Raw genomic sequence first — 19,511 nt, forward strand, 5'->3', positions numbered from 1 at the left:
ATAATTCACTAAGCGTCTCCTGGACCCCACCTATTCATTCTTCTCTCTCTCCCTTTTAATCTCTGACAACCACTGATCTACTTACTGTCATTACAATTTCGCCTTTTCCAAAATGTTATATAGTTGTAATTTTACAGTATTTAGCTTTTTCACATTGACTGCTTTGACTTAGCAGTAGGCACTTAAGATACCTCCATGTCACTCCTACAACCCCAGCACCCCAACAGCCTAATATTAAACTGCTTAGCAGTTCTTAAGACCTCTCTTTGGCCTGCATATTTTTAGTACATGCTTCATCTCTTTAATGGAGCCTTTCAAATGTGTGATACCATGAGATACTGTTTAACCAGAAAGAATTATTGGTACAGATTCAATCATTTGGAAAGAAACCAGGATCCTACTTAAAGATTTGGAAAGGATCCACTCTTTCAAAAGGTATATTTTGTGTGTGTGTGTGTTTTAAAGCTCCTGAGTTTCCTTGGAGGCCTCTCCTCCAGAGTGGAAACCAAAGGCCTTGAAAATCTTATTTTTAACAAGTTTCCAAGGTAGTCTTATCAGGGAAGTTTGGAAAATAATGTTTTGGGGAGGATTTGTTTGTTTTTCTGTCTCTAGTTATTAATATTTTCAGCTGATTTATTGAGGCCTAACTTACATATCATAAAGTTCTCCCATTTTAAGTATAAAATTCAATAGCTTTTAGTGTATTTACAGAGTTGTGTGACAATAACCACAATCTAATTTTAGAATATTTCTGTCACCCCAAAAAGAAACCTCGTGTCTACTTTCAGCCATTGTCTTTCTCCTCCCCTCTTCCCTAGTCATAGGCAGCCACTAGTCTACTTTGTCTCTGTGGACTTGCCTGTTCTGGACTCTTCGTATAAATGGAATCACGTAATATGTTGTCTTTTGTATTTGGCTTTGACTCAGCTTAATGTTTTTGAGGTTCATTCATGTATCAGGACTTCATTCCTTTGTATTGCCTTTCAATTGTACAGAACAGTGTCTTGTGATTATTTCACCTGCATACATTTATTCAAATGATTGTCTTAGTTTTTTTCATTTTATTGGTGTGTTCTCTTATGTTTAACTCTCCTCTTGTTATTCAGTTGCTAAGTCATGTCTGACTCTTTGCTACCCCATGAACTGCAGCATGCCAGGCTTCCCTGTCCTCCACTATCTCCCAGAGTTTGCTCAAGTTCATGTCCATTGAGTCAGTGATGCTATCTATCTCAACCTCTCCTGCCCCCTTCTCCTTTTGCCTTCAGTCTTTCCCAGCATCGAGGTCTTTTCCAGTGCGTTGGCTCTTCGCATCAGGTGGCCAAAGTATTGGAGCTTCAGCTTTAGCATCATTCCTTCCAGTGCATATTCAGGGTTGATTTCCTTTAGGATTGATTAATTTGAACTCCTTGCTATCCAGGGGACTCTCATACAGTGCAAACTCTCCTCTAATACAGTGCAAATCTCCTGTTACGTGTTAGTTCTCTTCTTTCAGTTTAGGTGTACTATTAATTTTACCTTTGTTTTAAAAATTCATCTTTGTCTTTGCATGGTTTGACAGCTTATTCCTTTTATTTATTTACTTAGTTATTTATTTGGCTGCACTGGGTCTTAGTTGTGGCACATGGGATCTTTGTTGTGAGGGCGGGATCTTTAGTTGCAGCATGCAGACTTTTAGTTGTGGCACAGGGGAGCTAGTTCCCTGATCAGGGATCGAACCCAGGCCCCCTGCATTGGGAGCGTGGAATCTTAGCCACTAGACCACCCAGAAAGTCCCTGATTTCACCTTCTTGAAAAAAAAAATCCTTCCTCCTGCCTGCTGGTCTACTTCAAAGAGGTGTCATCATGTATAGGTGGAGGCCTCCTGCATAGCTGTCATCATGGGGACTTTCTTTGTTATCCTAGGGATTCTTTTTGCCTCACTTCTGCATTAGACTTCCTTTTTCCTGGATCAAAAATAAAAGCATGTCTTTCTTGGTGTACTTCATTTTGGTGGACATATCACTTACCTTTCTGGGGGGAAAAAAAGATGTGAGATAAACTATAGAAAAGATTTATCTGATTCTGGTTCTCATGATTGACCCCAGATTTTAAGTCCTTGAAGCTTTTAACTCAAACTTTAGCCTCACAGTTACTTGATAGTTTGTATGGGTATAAAACTTTTTTAAGATAATTATAATTTTTTAAAATATTGGTTAGAAATTTTTTTCTCAGAATTTTGAAGGCACTAATCTGTTGTCTAATACTGTTCTGATTCTTAATCTTCTATGTAAAATTTGTTGGTTTGGGCTGGATACTTTGTCTTTTCTTTGTTCCCAGTGTCCTGAAATTTCACTGTGATATACCATGATATAGGTTTACTTTTAAACCATTGTCTTCGACACTTGATAGGCTTTTTCAGTATCAAAGCTCATATCTTTCAGGTCAGAGAAATTTAAGTCTAAGACCCCTTTTTAGAATATCACGTTTTCTTTTTACATGGATGCAGTGTCTTCAGAAGCAATGAGTAATGCTTTTTTTTTTTAAGTTTTTTTCTCCCCAAATAGTCTTAACTTCTTGTTGCCTTTTTTATGGTTTCTCTTAAATGCTTTCCTTAAATGTCTGATAATATTTGACTCTCTACTCAGACTTAAGACTACGGAACTTTAAAACCTGACAGGAAGGTCTGAATGCCTGGGTAGGATGCATTGACTAAAACCATCATTGTATCATGATCCTGCTGAGCTCCTTCTCTGAGGAATTCAAAGATTCCCCAGAAAGGACCCTTTGCATACAATTCCAGAGAGTCCTGGTGCCTTTTCTTTCCTTGTGAAATCTCAGAAGTACTTTGAGGCACATTCATTGCCGTTAGAAACTATGTCTAATTTCACCTAGAAAAATAATACTTTCTCTTTTCCATGATATGAGTGCATTGTTAGCACTTCACAATTTTAAGTTTTTGTCTTTGCTTTTAGTATTGTGAAGATATTCCTATAGTTTTTATAAAATTAGAAGACGGTGGGCCTGAAAAAGGTACACTCAAGAATATATGTGTACTTTTCAAGACAAGAGTCAATAGCTTTTATCAGGTTCTTTATCCTGTGATTGACCCCCCCAAAAATGTCAAACAAAACCAAACAAAAGAAAAAAGTGAAATATTGTGTAAAGGGTGGTCCTTACCCTTGAATGTACATCAAAATTATTCAGCTTTTTTGAGCATATACATTTCTAGACTCTACTCTTACACCAGGAAAAAGTTTCAGGAAAAGATATTTCAACAGACTACTCCTTGTTTCAACCACCAGATGGTAGAATCGGCCCAGAACGGCTTGGTTGTACTACTGAAAGGTGGTGTCTGTTTGTATATACCAGACACACACACGGGCAGACAGATGTTCATAGTTCAGCAGCACTTTTGTCCTGAATAAATGATAGTTCCATTTTGGGTAAATCAACTCCTTTCTGAGTCAGCCTCATTTGGTTTGAACAGAGGATCTACCGCAGTCATCCTTTAACTGAGCATATCAACATCTCCTGAAGTGCTTTTTTAAAATAGATAAATTCTGGGTTTTCATGCTCTGGATTTGGGTTCATTAAATCTGGGGAGCGATTCTACATTTTTTGTAGGTATCCTCAGTTATTCTGATGCCGATGATCAATGGGCCATATTTTGAGATATGCTAATCTAAATTTGCGACCAGTATTACCCTTGAAAGTTTTTGTAGCGGGGTTGGATTGAGAAGGTTACTTGTCTGCATTTTTGTTGTTTTTTAAATATAGTTAGTTCCTAGAAGTCTAGTAAAAAGGATGAGCAGTACAGCTCTTAGACACAGACAGCAAAAATGGCACTTTAGAAGGCACGGCTCTGGACTTCTCCCAGGCAGACTGCTTTTCAGAGGATGTGGAATCCCAGAGGACATCCCTGAAAGTGGAAATGTTAGTTGCTCAGTCATGTCCAGCTCTTTGGGACCCCATGGAGTATAGCCTGTCAGGCTTTTCTGTCCATGGATTCTCCAGGCAAGAATACTGGAGTAGGTTGCCATTCCCTTCTTCAGAGGATCTTCCTGACTCAGGGATCAGACCCACGTCTCGTGCGTTGCAGGCAGATACTTTACCATCTGAGCCACCCTGAAGTCTAACCCTTTTGAGACCACACTCTGGGTACTCAGTACCCTGGAATTCCTTGCCCAGATGTTTATTTTCAGGGCCTGAAAATAAACATCTCAGAACCAGTATGCACACTCTACCCTCTCAGAACCAATATGCACACTCCTAGGTCCAGGGGATAACTAGATAGTTTCAGTTTTATCAAATAGTCCCTTACCTTCAGACTTTTCTTCTCTCCACCAAAAACTTTCTCTATGCCTTTGCTATTCTGTATTAGCAATTATCAAATAAGGAATCATTTTTTAAATTGCATCTCTGATGTTGAAGAAATGACCCTTCTATCTATAGTTTTATTTCGTATAATATTTGAGGTCAGGGATTACATTTGATATGATGCTGTGGTGTTTTAATTGCAGTAAATTTTGTTAGAACAAAGAAAAGCTACAGCTTTCCCAACAATTGGGAAGTTGTAGTTCCTCTACCACAATCCTCATTTATAGCCAGGAAGAAGGAGGACACGCGCTCTATATTATTTCTTCAAAAGGGTCTGGGGACAAGAGAAAGGAAGAGATTAACTGACTTAATTTTATGTTTGGAGCTATAAATCATGTGTTGCAATTCGGTGATAGGATGTTGCATCAGAGCATGGCAGTTGTAGTAATGCAGTGGGCATCACAACCACGGGTTGGTCTCTCTGGTGCTCTCTGTCCTTTCCCTGGAGATTCAACTCGAAGTTTATCTCCCTTGTGCTATGCCATAGAGGAAGGTTTTACTTCAGTTACATAGTAACTCACAGTGATGTTCTCTTAGCCTAGGGCACAAGAATTTCTTAATGTCTGATGCTTTCCCTGAGGTAGACATCGCTGTGTTGAGCCCCAGCATCCTTCTTGTTTCCCATTGTCACATACCAACAGAGATTTACTAGGGTTTCTTCACTTCTTCCCGGATGTCTATCAGGAAAGCTAGGAGGTGTTATGGCAAAGCTGTAATGTCTTTACTCTCAGAACCGTTAGTTTTGAAAGTGTATGTAATATTTCCTGAATATTTCACATTGCCTTTTTCTCAAGATTGGAAAGATAGTTAGTGACCAGGAATTTGTCCCTAAAGAACAAAAGTTGCAGGTTGATAATACTGATAAGGACAAGAGATATGAAGTGTATTTTTAGCAAATTCTTGATAGTCAAAGTAGATTTGGGTAGTTATTTGTTTTTATTGTTTTAGATTAAAAAAAAACTCTTATAGGAGAAAATTCATGATGAATGAGAGAAATTAAACAAGTGATAATATCAAGATTAAATTTTATATTTTTGAAACAAATTATTGAAAAGAGGCTGATGTCTTAATTATATGGTAGTGGACTGAGGCAAAGAAGGGACAGATGATGAAGAGAAAATCACTCTCAATACTGGTAAAACTGGTTTGGGAGAATGTGGTTTTTGCTGTGTGACAACAGTGGGCTTTTCAGTATTGAACTTTAGAGTTTGTCTGACTTGCCCACCCAGTAATAGGTAGCATTTGATCTCCATAGCCCTTCCCACACAAGGGTATGGCCCTGTAAGACTCCAGGGTTGGAGAAGCAGAACCTGGTTCCCAAAGATGGAAAGAGAGGGAAAAGAGCTGAGCAGTACGTGCCATTCCTCTCCCCTACCCCTTAGTGAGAGAAGTCACTCTTTCTCCCTGGGAAGAATAGGGGAGAGAAGACAAAAATAGTCTTCTATTTTTGTCATGGTGGGAAGAAAGCATCTCTGCTCTCACTGAGTGATAGTGGTACAGGATGGAGACTCAGCAAATGTTTTTGATTTGTAAACCATTATCATCATCATCACTCACAAAATTATGGAGACATGCTCCAAGGCAGGCTATGTAATAGTTCAGAGTATTGTCTTTATTAAGTTCATTTCTTCTACAGACGTACACTGAAATATTTACAGGTGAACTGATAGGATGAGATTTACCTCAAAATAGTCAGGAACATGAGAGGTATATTGTAACAAGACTGTCCATGATGTGTTAGATGTTGAAATTAATGATGGGTACATGGGGTTTATGTTATTTCTAGTATAGCAGAGGTTCAGTTTGGATCTAAACTTGACTATTGTGTGTCCTCAGCAAGCTATACTACCTGAGTCTCTTATTTCCTAATCTCTAAAATGAAGACAGTAAAATCAACCACATAGGATTGTTGTGATGATTTAACTAAAAATAAATTATGTGCCCATTGCATGACATTTAAGAGTCACTAAAAAATTGGTAGTTACTATTTATATCCATAAATTGAAAAAAGATCAAGGTATCTTCTTGCTTAAATATGAAATGTTTGCTTTCTTGGAGTGTGTGTATTTCCCCAAGTTGAGTATATTAACTTGGATTTTGTTTTGACAGCTCAGGTGCCTAAAAGGCCAGAGAGGCTTCTCCAGCCAACCCCCTTTTGATGGAATCCACATCGTCAACCATTTAATAGGAGATGATGAATCATTCCATTCCTCTGATGAAGAGTTTATAGATAATTCCTTACAGGAAAGTGGCATTGGTTTCCCCTTGCACAGAAAATCTGGTCCAATGTCTTTGGACCCCACTCTGGCAGATGGTAGTGAAAGCGAAGCAGAAGACAGTGTGCTGGAGACCAGAGACGGCAGTCGAGTGGCTCAAAAGGAGCAGCCCCTGAGAAGAGCCTCGTACTCAACCACCGTCTGACCATCACTGTGACCTAGACTGTGGATTTTTCTTTAAGGGATCAGTTATCATGACTAAGGGTTTTTGGAACATATCTGTTTCATATGTATATGTGTGTGTATATATATATATATAAATATATATTTTACAGTCTTATCTGCCTTTTTATCTTTGCCAAATCTTAACCACTGACTTACCATTGCCATAAAATAGAATGGAATATGGTTAATGGGAAAAACGCGGTTCTAACAGTATTACTAAATATTAACATTTCTTGTTTAGAAAATGCAGTTATATCTATATGTGGGGAACCATTTTGAAGTTCAGAACTATGGAAAATTGAATTTTCTTCAGACAAAGCTGTTCTCGTGCAATATTTTATGCTCAGTGAACAAATTGTATATTTATATTTATCAATTTGTTTTCAGAGCAGCTGTCTACACACATTTAACCAAGATATACATCTGAGTTATCTTGGTATTTTGTGTTTGGAAACTTCTTTTTTTTTTTTCTTCAACTAAAATTACTGCTTTATTAGTGGTCCATTGAAAATTCCCAAACACAAAGCCTTTTTTCACATAATTTTATAAACACAAGTTAATGGTTGTCTTAAGAATTTTAAGTTTTGTTTTAATTTCAAATTTTTATGTGCATATGATGCTTCCATGTGTTGCCTACCAGAGTACTAGTTAGCTACAAATATATTGGGTTTTTGTACATATTTATAAATCTATACCACCCAACATTGAACATTTTATATGGAGAATGTACTTGTTGAAAAATGACTGCCTTCAGCATTATAACTGGACCTCTGTAAATAATAGGTTAAAGACAATTGAAAATAAAACCAAACACTAATATTGCAGTAGCTTTAGTATTTTGCTTAGCATTCAACACTAGCAGATTCATAACTGATGCTTATTCAAAGACACTATTGGTGAAATCTTTTACTTCATGTGTATGTAACTACTAAATTTTTCTTGATTAGAGAGAGTATAACAGGCATCACTTAGTGCTAATATTCTACTTAATATAATTTAAGCAATGGTCTGAGGTCCACGATGCACAACAATTATATCTGCAAATAATCTATGAATGTTATCTTCAGATTCTCTAGTTACTGATCTATAGATGAAGCAAGCCATAAGAATCCGTTCCTACCAGTTCTTTATCATCTAGATCTTTTTTTCCCTAGAAAACTGATGCCTGTCACTGATAAATTAGAGGAAACACCCAAACTACATTTCCACTATGGAAAGACTCCAGAAATGTGTTGCCTGGATGCTTTCTACTCTGATTTTCCTCAGCAGCTTATGAAAAGGAAATAATCCTCAAGAATGAGAGGAAGGCAGAATTCAGTAAATACAGAGGTAAATTTTGTACAATATGTTGCATGCAGAAAAAAAATTACATGATAAAATGGAATAGAAGAGACAAAACTAGTTTTCTAGAACAAGGAGGTAAGCCTTATGGTACATTGTAAGCAAGGCTTTCCCAGCAAGCCCTTTGTAAGCAAGCTCTTGAGAGACAAGATTGAAAACATGCCTCCTGAGTCCATAGCTCCAGGCTAAATTCTAGTGGTTAAGGAATATAACTGCGGCCACAAGTTAGTAAATATCAGAGCTAAAGTTTTAATCCAGATTGCTCTGACACCAGAGCATTTGAAAAGGCTCAGCTAAATGAATTTATCAATTCCCTGCTTTTCTGGTAGTTAATGTGATTTAAATAAATTTGATTTAAACTGTTTCCTGGATATATTACAGAGATATATGTATATCTATATGTATAGATATGTGAGTATCAACATTCATAAGCTACATAAAGCTTATGAATGTAGGTACTGCTAGAATTGTCTGACTGGTGCCTTTGAGATTCTCTTTTTGGGTTCATTGCTGTCATTCTTGAGGCGGTTGATGCCCAAGTGAAGTGAGATGATTTATGGCAACATGATAGCTTTGACCCCCACATCAAGAAATCTGACTGGTCCAGCCCATAAGCTTGTTCCAGCCAACAGCCTATTTTTACATGACCCACAAGCTAGTTCAGTTCAGTTTAGTTCAGTCGCTCAGTCGTGTCCGACTCTTTGCGACCCCATGAATTGCAGCACGCCAGGCCTCATGTCCATCACCAACTCCCGGAGTTCACTCAAACTCACGTCCAGCAAGTCCGTGATGCCATCCAGCCATCTCATCCTCTGTCGTCCCCTTCTCCTCCTGCCCCCAATCCCTCCCAGCATCAGAGTCTTCAATGAGTCAACTCTTCACATGAGGTGGCCAAAGTACTGGAGTTTCAGACCCACAAGCTAAGGGTGATTTTTATATTTTTGAAGAGTTGAGGGGAAAAAAATCACATGAAAATCATATGACCTTCAAATTTCAGTGTCAATAAAGTTTTATTAGAGCATACCCATGCTTCTTCATTTGCATATTATCTGTTACTGCTTTTGTGCTACAATAGCAGAGTGAAAGTGAAAATGAAGTCGCTCAGTCCTGTTTGACTCTTTGTGACCCCATGGACTGTAGCCTACCAGGCTCCTCTGTCCATGGGATTTTCCAGGCAAGAGTACTGGAGTGGGTTGCCATTTCCTTCTCCAGGGGATCTTCCCAACCCAGGGATCAAATCCAAGTCTCCCGCATTGCAGGCAGACGCTTTAGCTTAAAGTATCTACTGTCTGTCACTTTAGAGAAAGTTTGCTGATTTTAATTTAGATACTCTAACATGTAGGTTTACCTCTTCAGTTTGTCTCAAGTAGATTTGCTTTTGCTATTGAGCTAATGGTTTGGACCTAAAATTTCCTGGTGGATCCTATACTTAAAACTATTCAAAATGGAGACGGTGCCAGCTATTTTAGATTATGAAGTATTTGAAGCCATAGAAAATTCAGAAGGATATCTGTGCCTTTGGAAATGGAGAAAAAAAGGAAAGAATTCCAGAATCTTGGCACCATTCTCTAAAGCATGCATCATTGACCTTTAGGGTATGCTTCACTGAGTCATTGTTATAATTTGACTTTAAAAGTATGAACATCCTTTTAGAATCATGTTTCAATTCTAAACTTTGAAAGATATCCTTAGAAAATTTCCTAAGTACTGTTTCTGGTTAGGAATTAGTAGTTAAGTAAACCTTAATCTGTTGGGACTCTTGTAATTTGAATAATGAAAAATTAGAAACAACAATCTTTTCTTTCAAGATCTTGGATTCAGATACTTCTTAGAAGGGTTTAAAATCTTCCTGGCCTTTAGGATGTAATAGGATAACTTGCTCCCTTGGAATAGTTTATTTCTGGTGTCATTGTCATCCTGGGTTGAAATGCTGAGAAGAGGTTACAAGTCACTTGAATAAAGTGGAAATTACACTGAGGTGATTAAACAGAGACCTTACAGACCAAGAAAATATTTCAATAGCCTATTAAAAAATTAGTGGAAAAAAATTTTCTTCCTGGAAATATATGTCAAAGATATAACTACATGATTTCTACCCTTTTTGTTGATAGGTATTAAGCATTCAGTGCTTGATGACTAACTGAGACAGCAAGTCCCAACTAACTGGCTGGCTATTTGGGGAAGGAAAAAAAACTTGCTTAGCTCTGAATGCAGCTTGTTACTCTCCAGACAGTGCCTTTGATTGAAAACAAGGTCTAGACCTTTTAAAGTTTTTTATTTCTGACATCATTAGAAATGACATGGTTCCTCATGCTTCTTTTTCTTTACATAATGCACTATAATGTTCAGATTTAAAGTAAAATGAGTATATGAATTGTGTCTTAATAAAGCCCTTTCATGGCCAGCTTGATTTTTATATAAGTACCAGGCATCAACAGCTAACATTTCATTAAATCAGTGATTTACTTTGTTAAAACAATGAACTTTAGCCTGAAAGTTATTGCTGCTCTGTCATTAATGAAACAATGTTTTTTAGTTAATTTTTATTTAATTCATTCTACTCAAATTTTCTGACTAAAAATGGAGTGAATGCTATTTATAATCCAAGTTTTTACATTACATCCATTGATCCGCCTATACCTTCTTTTCATTCCAAAGAAGAGAAGATAGAATAATACATTAAATATACTATAGAGATGCAAAATTATAATGTATTTCATTTTAATTTTTGGAATTTCTTATTGTAACATTGTATGATAACCTGAAATGTTTACTTGTGCCTTTGCTTTAAACAATTAAAGTTTTCCATTTTATAAGAATTTCTGTTTCCTTGAACTATTCAACTGAAAAGGGAGTAGGCATCAAAGGTCTGTCTGAAAAGGAATAGCCTAGCATCAGGTATTCATGAGTGAGGCATGTGTTCTCTGGGTATAGGGACCATATCCACCTGGTCCACCCATGTGTAACTAGTGCCAGACAGAGAGCCTGGTATATATTTTTCAATAATGAAAGGCCTAAAATACCAGGATTTGTTATTTCCTTCAGAAACATTGTTATTTTTTGAAGATTGTAATGGCAGTATTTTTATCTCACATTGTGTTTTAGGTTATTTGATTAGTAACTGATTCAATAAATATATTTAAATATATAAATTGAATATATATACAGAGGTAATCATAAAAAGAAATTTATGCCTTCTGCATCATTACAGTGTTTGTTAGTATCATTTAATTCAGCATTGTGTATGCTGCTTTATTCCCAAAAGGATTTAAGGCACTTCACATGGGTACCTGAACTATGACAGGATAATTATAATCCAGGGCTTCTTACCTTGGCACTGTTGACAGCTGGGGCCAAGTTGCTGCAAGTGGCTGTCCAGTACCTCATCGGATGTTCATCAGCACCCCTAAGCTCTGTGCACTGAGAGCCAGTAGCACCCCCTCCTTCAGTCGTGATAACCTAAAATGTCTCCAGTTGCCAAAAGCTGGGAGGACTGAGAATGAAAATCACCCCTGGTTGAAAATCTCTGGTATATATTTAGAAGTGAGTCAGAAAACAAAAAGCCACTAGGACCAAAACTAAAAATATATGCACCTATTGAAGGTGGGTAACGAATTCAACTGTTTCTAGTAGCCAGTGAGAAAAGTAAAACCTGAACCACAGTGAGGTGTCTCTTCACACTTTACGATGGCTATTAAGACACGCACTAACAAGTGTTGGTGAGGGCATGGGAAAATTGGAACGTTTGTCCATTGCTGCTGGAAATGTAGAATGGTGCAACCATCGTGGGAAAGTTTTGTCAGTGCCTCAGAAAAGCTAAACATAGACTTACCATATGATCCAGCAATTCCACTTCTAGATAAATAGTACAAATAAGGCCTCAAGCATACTTGTACAACAGTGTTTATAACATCGTTTTCACAGTAGCAAGAAGGTAGAAATGACAAATGACAACAGATGAGTGGGTAAATAAAATGTGGTACACACACATGGAATATTATTCAACTATAATGAATGAAATTTTTTTTTTTATGCCATACCTTGTGACTTGCTGGATCTTAGTTCCCCACCTAGGAATTGAACCTGGGCCCCAGCAGTGAAAGCACCTAACCACTGGACCACCAGGGAAAATCCTAGGAATGGAGTTCTGATACATGCTACAATACGGATGAACCTTGAAAAATGCTAAGTGAAATGAGCCAGACACATAGTGTATTTCCACTAATCCAAAGTACCTACAGTAGCAGATTTATAGACATATATACAAGTATTTCTGTGCTTGGCCAACATGTCTAATGTGTAGACATGAACCATGGGATGGGGGAAAGGGGAGTTACTGTTTAATGGATACAGATCTTCTGTTTGGGATGATGAGAAAGTGCTGGAAGTGAATAGTAGTGATAGTTGCACAACACTGCATGTATTTAATGCTGCTAAATTGTACACTTAAAAATGGTTGACATAGGGACTTCCCTGGTGGCGCAGTGGATAAGAGTCTGGGAAGATGCCACATGCCACGGAACAACTGAGCCTGTGTGCCACAGCTGCTGTACTCTAGAGCCCGTGAGCCGCAAATACTAAGCCAGTGTGCCAAAGTACTGAAGCCTCTGTGTAGAGCCTCTGCTCCTCAACAGGAGAAGCCACTGCAATGAGAAGCTCGCACACTGCAATGAAGAGTAGCCCCAGTTTTCCGGAACTAGAGAAAGCCCACACAAAGCCAGGAGAAGATCCAGCACATCCAAAAAGAAATCATTTTTTTAAATGGTTGAAATAGTTTTTTAAAAATAGGCATGTTGAGGACTTAGAGTTGGCTTATAAGTTAAATATGTTCAAGTGAGGATATATAGGAGGGAAAAAACCTAAGAGTCACATAAGATTTGCAATGCCCATGAAATAAAAAGGTTTTTAGGTGTAGAGTTCTGACACTAGACTGTGACTCAAGCTTTGTGTTGATGAAACCTGGACAAGTCACAGAAACTGGTGGCTTCCTTGCTGCTCCTCACCAGACTCCCAGGTCCTTTCCCTTCCTGCAATGGCCATTGGCCACATTCCGCAATCCTCACTCCCTGTCTCCATTTGAACTCTGTTCACGTATCAGCTGCGCAGGAGGCTTCTTCTGACCCTTCCTTTCTAAAAGCCCCTTCCCGGCTTTATTTTTCTCCATTGCATTGATAACTATCTATGTATTTTATATTCATTTGTTTTTATTCATCTGCCCACTCTAGAATGCAAGCTTTATGATTTTTGTCCCTATTCCCAGTATTCAGGACGTCTTAGCTCACGATACATGTTTATTGAGTGAGTGAATGAACAGTTGAATAAATCACTGTACTCAGTTTGTTCACTGTTGAAATGGGATAAACATCTGCAGAATACGAATGTCAGTGGAAAACCCAGAATCTCAGTGCACCCAGCCTGACTTCAGAGTCCTCTAATTACTGAATAACTGCTTCAGCAAAAGACATCCACCAGGTATTGTTGAGGAGGCAGAACCAGACCACCTCCGGTCCTCACACATGGTAGGAGAGAGAGAAAAGTACAGATACAATGCTGTTGGGAGTTCAGAGATTACGTCCTACTTGCGGGAAAGGGCCTGCTTCGTACCCCTTCCTCACTCTCTGCCATCCAAAAGCCCCACCCAGCACCAGGGCCGGGCCCGTGATCCCTGCAACTACTGTGAGTCCCATCGGCTCCTGTCCAATGACTTGCTCTCACCCAGGCACTGAGGTCTCCGATCGGGGACTTTGGCTTCATCTCTTCTGCACTCTAGACTTTACCAAGGATGTCTAGAAATGAAAAATCATAAGCCAGAGTGGGGGATTTCAGGCCCAGAGTAGTTTTTTATATCCTGAGTTGACTCTTACAAACTAGCTGCTGCTGCAAGGGATCTTCTTCTCAGGCTGTCCTCAGTAAAAGGAAGAGCAGGGCCAGGTGGAAGGAGACTGGTTGACTTTCAAGATGTTTCTCTGATTTTTTTTTTTTTTAAAGGAAATGCATACTGAACACATGAGAGACTCCGAGGCTGAGAGATGCCACGGCAGTTGAGAAGCACCTGGGAGTGCCTAACTGTTCCCTGCCTCTGCCGAAGTGGGTGGGCCAGGCAGCCCCTGCCCACAGCCCTCCTCAGCAGACTGACCAGAGCCCCCGGCAAGTCACAACTCCCTGTCGCCTCTCCTGCCAAGGACTCTTTCTCTCCAGGCGAAGGCTGTCCTGGTCTCTGGTGTCTTCTCTGTCGTGCCCACCTGGGTCTGGTCTAGGGGACCCTCCTTGTACTATCTTCAAGGCACAGTTGTGTGTGGACCTGCCTAACTCCAGCCAGGCTGATGCTTCTCTGTGGGTAGAAGAGCCAACAGCTGTTCCCCAGAGCCTTGCACTGTCTCTCTGTTTTGTACGTCTCAAAATCCAGCTTCCTCTATCCTTGTGCCTGGTGCTCAGGACTGGGCCAACTACACTCCATTTACAAAGAGAGTTTTAAAACTTTAGGTGCATGAATAAACATTTGTCTCTGCAGCCTTCTCACAACAGATAAACTTCTGGTCAGACCTAGGCTGTCAGTTTAAAGGAGTCTCTGAGCCACTTACCTCCCCCTGCCTCATCACCCCACTGAGTGGCTGCCAGAACTGCAAAAGCCAGTTCCCAGGAGAGGAGGTGAAAACCCCAATGGTGAGGAGTCGTGATGGTCAGCATAAATCTGATAAAGAAAAGTGTCAGGCATTTCCCCCCGCCCCCAGTTAATGCCTAGTCAATTCAAAGGTGAAGGCCAGGTCCAGCTCTGCCCTGTTCCAGCAAACTGCCTTCCAGCTGTGCTCTGAGGAGGGTTGTCCCTGGCGGGCAGCGCCCCGGGCCAGTGCTGGGATTTGAGTAATCACAGGCCCAAGTCGGGTGTGTGGGAAGGTGTATTGTTTGGCCTGGCTCACAGCCCTTAACACTCTGCAGCTATTTTAAACGGATCCCACAACCTTTTATTTGCTTCACTAATTTCTCTAAAATAGAATTGTTTATTTGTGGGTCAAAATTGGAGAAGCTTCTTATTCATCACCAAACTTCTCTTTGATGAGACTGGAGACTACATAAGCCCCAGAGCCCAGAAGGACTTGGAACTGAGTCAGTACTCAATCAACATTAGCTAACAGCGAGATCATGTGTGGCGTCTCCGAATCCCCAGAACCAGAACAGGCCACTCAGTACTCATGGATTTGCATGTTCCTTCATCTGCCCTGACCTTGCCTGGTGGCTCAGGTGGTAAAGAATCTGCCCACAATGTGGGAGACCTGGGTTCGATTCCTGGGTCGGGAAGATCCCCTGGAGAAGGGAATGGCAACCCACTCCAGAATTCTTGCCTGGAGAATCCCATGAACAGAGAAACCAGGCAGGCTAATCGCAAAAAAGTCAGACACACTTTCTCCTGCCCTGACTTCTCATTTGTACTCCAGTTCTCTATTTTCACTGTCTAAATGGTATTTCCACATAAATACGTTTGAGGTGATGGGCCAACACTATTTCCTAATTTCTGCCAGTAGTGGTAATTATACTAGTTTTTGTTGTTGTTGTTATTAATACATGGCCTAGAATCTCATGGCTTACAGTGTCGGCTCTCACGCATGCGACATGTCCATCAAAAGTTGGCTGCAGCTCTGCTCTACATTGGTTTTCGTTTGGCTTTTATTTGTGCTTTCTCTAGCTGCAGCGAGCGGGGCTACTCTCCACTTGTGGTGCCGTGGCTCCCCTTGTTGCGGAGCACAGGCTCTAGAGCATGGGCTTGAGGAGTTGCGGCTCACGGGCTTAGTTGCCCTGAGACACGTGGGATCTTCCCGGACCACGGATTGAATCCGCGTCCCCTGTATTGGCATGCGGATTCTTAACCCCTGGACCACCAGGGAAGCCTTCTGCATTGTTTTTGCTCTCAGAACCAGGCTGATGAAGCCACTTCTATTTTGAATGTTGCTGATTGCTACAGCAGAGGGAAAGTGATATGGTGGCTCCCAAAGCTTCCAGGAAGTGATATACATCATTTTCAGTCACATTTCATTGACTAAGGTAAGTCACACAACTAAAACTTCTGCAAGGAGAGGCAGTAAATATTTGGAAACATAGTACTTACTTTATGCCAGCAACTATTCTAAATACATCTTTAAAATAACAGTTTTATTGTGATATAATGCACATATCATAAAATTTAGCCTTTTAAAGTATATGATTACATAATTTTTAGTATATACAGTTTTTCAGTCACCACCACTAGTAATAATGGTTCACACCAATTTCAGAATATTCACATCAATTTCAGATTATTTTCATCACTCAAAAAAAGAAACCTCATGCCTATTAGTGGTCTCTCTCTATTCTCTGCCCACCCCCCAGCCCCTACTGTTAGTAGGCAACTCTTTTTTTCTGAATAATATTCCAGTATGTGAGTATACTATATTTTGTTTATCCAGTCATCAGTTGGTAATGTGGGTTGTTACTAGCTCTTTGCTATTGTGATTGATGCTGCTGTGAACATTTGTGTCCACATTTGTTTGTGAACATAGGTTTCCAGTTCTCTTGGGTATATACTTAAGAGTGGAATTTCTTTCTCATGTGGTAATTCTGTTTAACATTTTGGGGGGTCTCCTGGTGGCTCAGATGGTAAAGCGTCTGCCTGCAGTGCGGGAGACCCTGGTTCGATCCCTGGGTTGGAAAGATCCCCAGGAGAAGGAAATGGCAACCCACTCCAGTACTCTTGCCTGGAAAATTCCAAGGACTGAGGAGCCTGGTAGGCTACAGTCCATAGGGTCGCAAAGAGTCGGATACGACTGAGCAACTTCACTTTCACTTTGACTTTCACCATTCAGTTTTAAGTGTCTACAATATTTTACCATCCCACCAACAATATGTGATGGTTCCAATTTCTCCACATTCTCAACTCTTATTATTGTTTGTCCTTTTTATTTTAGTCAGCCTAGTGAGTGTAAAGTGGTATCTAATTGAGGTTTTGATTTGCATGTCCCTTTTGACTAGTGAAGGAAATGGCAATCCACTCCAGCACTCTTGCCTGGAAAATCCCATGGACGGAGGAGCCTGATAGGCTACAGTCCATGGGGTCGCAAAGAGTAGGACACGACTGAATGACTTCACTTTCCTAATGACTAGTGATGTTGAACATCTTTTCAGATGCTCATTGACCCTTTGTGTATTTTCTTTGAAAGTGTCTATTTAAATCCCTTGTCCATTTTTTAACTGGATTGTTTGTTTTTTTTACTGTTGAATTAGTAACAATACTTTGTATATTCTGCATACCAGTCCCTTATCAGATATATGATTTGCAAACTTTTTCTATTCCATTAGCTATCTTTTCACTTTCTTAATGATATCCTTTAAAGCATAAAAGTGTTTAATTTTGATAAAGTCAATTTTGTCTATTTTTCCTTTTGTCGCTGTGTTTTTCATCTAAGAAACCATTGCCTAATTCAAGGTAACTATGTCACAGTTTTATGTAAAGGAGTTTTATAGTTTTAGCTCTTACATTTAGGTTGATGATCTATTTTGGTCTGAAGGACGAGTCAATACTTTTTTTTAATTAATCTCTTATTTTGTAATAATTTTAGATTTGCAGTACAGTTGCACAGATTGTATAGTTCCCATATATCTTTCACCCAACTTCCCCTAATGTCTAATGTAACTATAGTACATTTGTCAAAATAAGAAACTTTAAATGACATGATAGTTTTAACAAAACTATAAACTTTATTTGGATCCTATCATTTTTCCACTTCTATGCTTTTTTTAATTCCAAGATCTAATCCAGGATAAAATATTGCATTTAGCTAAATACATTTTTATATATTAAGTAATTTAATCCTCACAACAATATAATTATCTTCCCATTTCAGAAGAAATGAGAGTGGCTCAGACAGTAAAGAATCTGCCTCCAATGCAGAAGACCCAGGTTTGATCCCTGGGTCAGGAAGATCCCCTGCAGAAGGGAATAGCAACCCCCTCCAGTATTCTTGCCTGGAGAATCCCATGGACAGAGGAGCCTGGCAGGCTACAGGTTACAGAGTCGGACATGACTGAGCGACCCAACACTTTCACTTTCACAGAGGAAATTAAAGCATAAAGAGCTTAAGTAACTTACCCAAGGTTATATTGCTAGTAAGTGATGGATTTTTTTCTCATCTTCATTGTCAATCCAAAATTCTAGGTAAATTACACTGCATCCTTCAGTCACCTCTCAAAGAAGGTGCATGGGAGTTGAATGTTGTGAGATGTTGTTAGTCTGAAAATGTTTTATTGTTTTTATTCTATTTGACTGGCAGTTTGGGCAGTGTGATAGACTGCCTGGTGTACTCCAATATCTCAGGGTTCTGAAATTTCACCCTGGCATCTCCTGATATAGGGACTTTTTTATTCACTGTGTTGAGCCCTCCCTGCTGCTGCTGCTAAGTCGCTTCAGTCCTGTCCGACTCTGTGTGACCCCATAGACGGCAGCCCACCAGGCTTCTCTGTCCATGGGATTCTCCAGGCAAGAACACTGGAGTGGGTTGCCATGTCCTCCTCCAATGCATGAAAGTGAAAAGTCAAAGTGAAGTCGCTCAGTAGTGTCCGACTTTTAGCGACCCCATGGACTACAGCCTACCAGGCTCCTCCGTCCATGGGATTTTCCAGGCAAGAGTACTGATAGCCTTTAGATTTGGAAATATTGTTCTTTTTTCTGTGATAATTGACTTTCTATTCTGTTAGTGAGATGGTGGGACCCCGGGATTTCTCCTCTAATTTTCCTGTCTTTTTCTCTCCTATTTTCCTTTTTTTGTTTTTATTTAGTTATTTTTTAAACTTGTGAGTATATATACATATTGTCATGTGGCCTGATCTTTTAAATTTACTTTTTTATACATATTTTAATGGCTGTACATCATATGAACATTCTTTAATTTATTTGACCAGTGTTCTTTTATTAGGCATGTGTTCGCTATTAGTGCCATGTACCTGGTTAAAATAAGTTGTACAAAATTTTGCTTCTTTATGATATATTACTAAAAGTGGAATTCCTAGATCAGAGAATATATTTATTTTAAATACATTTTTCTGGAATATGTTATCAATTTAACCTCCACAAATTAACATTCTCATTAATAATATATAAGAATATTTATTAATTTTCCTTATAAAGCATACTTTTGGGAACAGATAAGCTAATTTAAACTGGAGACATATATTCTTTGTAAATAGAAACTTGTAATATTGAATACATTCGAGGGAAATTTTCCTCTCTAATCTGAGAGATTACTTTATATGTGGTAGTTTTAACATATATTATCACTATTATGCTGCTAACCATCCTTAGAACGAATACTCTGGTTTACGTATAGAGTTATCTCTTCTCTGGCTTAA

The 19,511-nt window shown here is 39.2% G+C and overlaps 1 protein-coding gene across 12 annotated transcripts in view; it reads left to right on the forward strand.

Moving 5' to 3' along the window:
- Positions 1–10,957, forward strand: part of EVI5 (ecotropic viral integration site 5) — a 239,151-nt gene extending 228,194 nt beyond the window's left edge. For 10 of the 12 annotated variants that reach the window (XM_061411190.1, XM_061411185.1, XM_061411186.1 and 7 more), the window contains one exon: positions 6,466–10,957. In XM_061411190.1, the coding sequence (XP_061267174.1) occupies positions 6,466–6,777 (312 nt within the window). In that variant the 3' untranslated portion in view covers positions 6,778–10,957. The remainder of the gene's footprint in view (positions 1–6,465) is intronic. The other 2 variants (XM_061411198.1, XM_061411195.1) reach the window with 2 other exon arrangements.
- Positions 10,958–19,511: the final 8,554 nt, after the last annotated feature.

This window comes from Bos javanicus, chromosome 3 (genome assembly GCF_032452875.1).
Source record: "Bos javanicus breed banteng chromosome 3, ARS-OSU_banteng_1.0, whole genome shotgun sequence".
Taxonomy (NCBI): domain Eukaryota; kingdom Metazoa; phylum Chordata; class Mammalia; order Artiodactyla; family Bovidae; genus Bos; species Bos javanicus.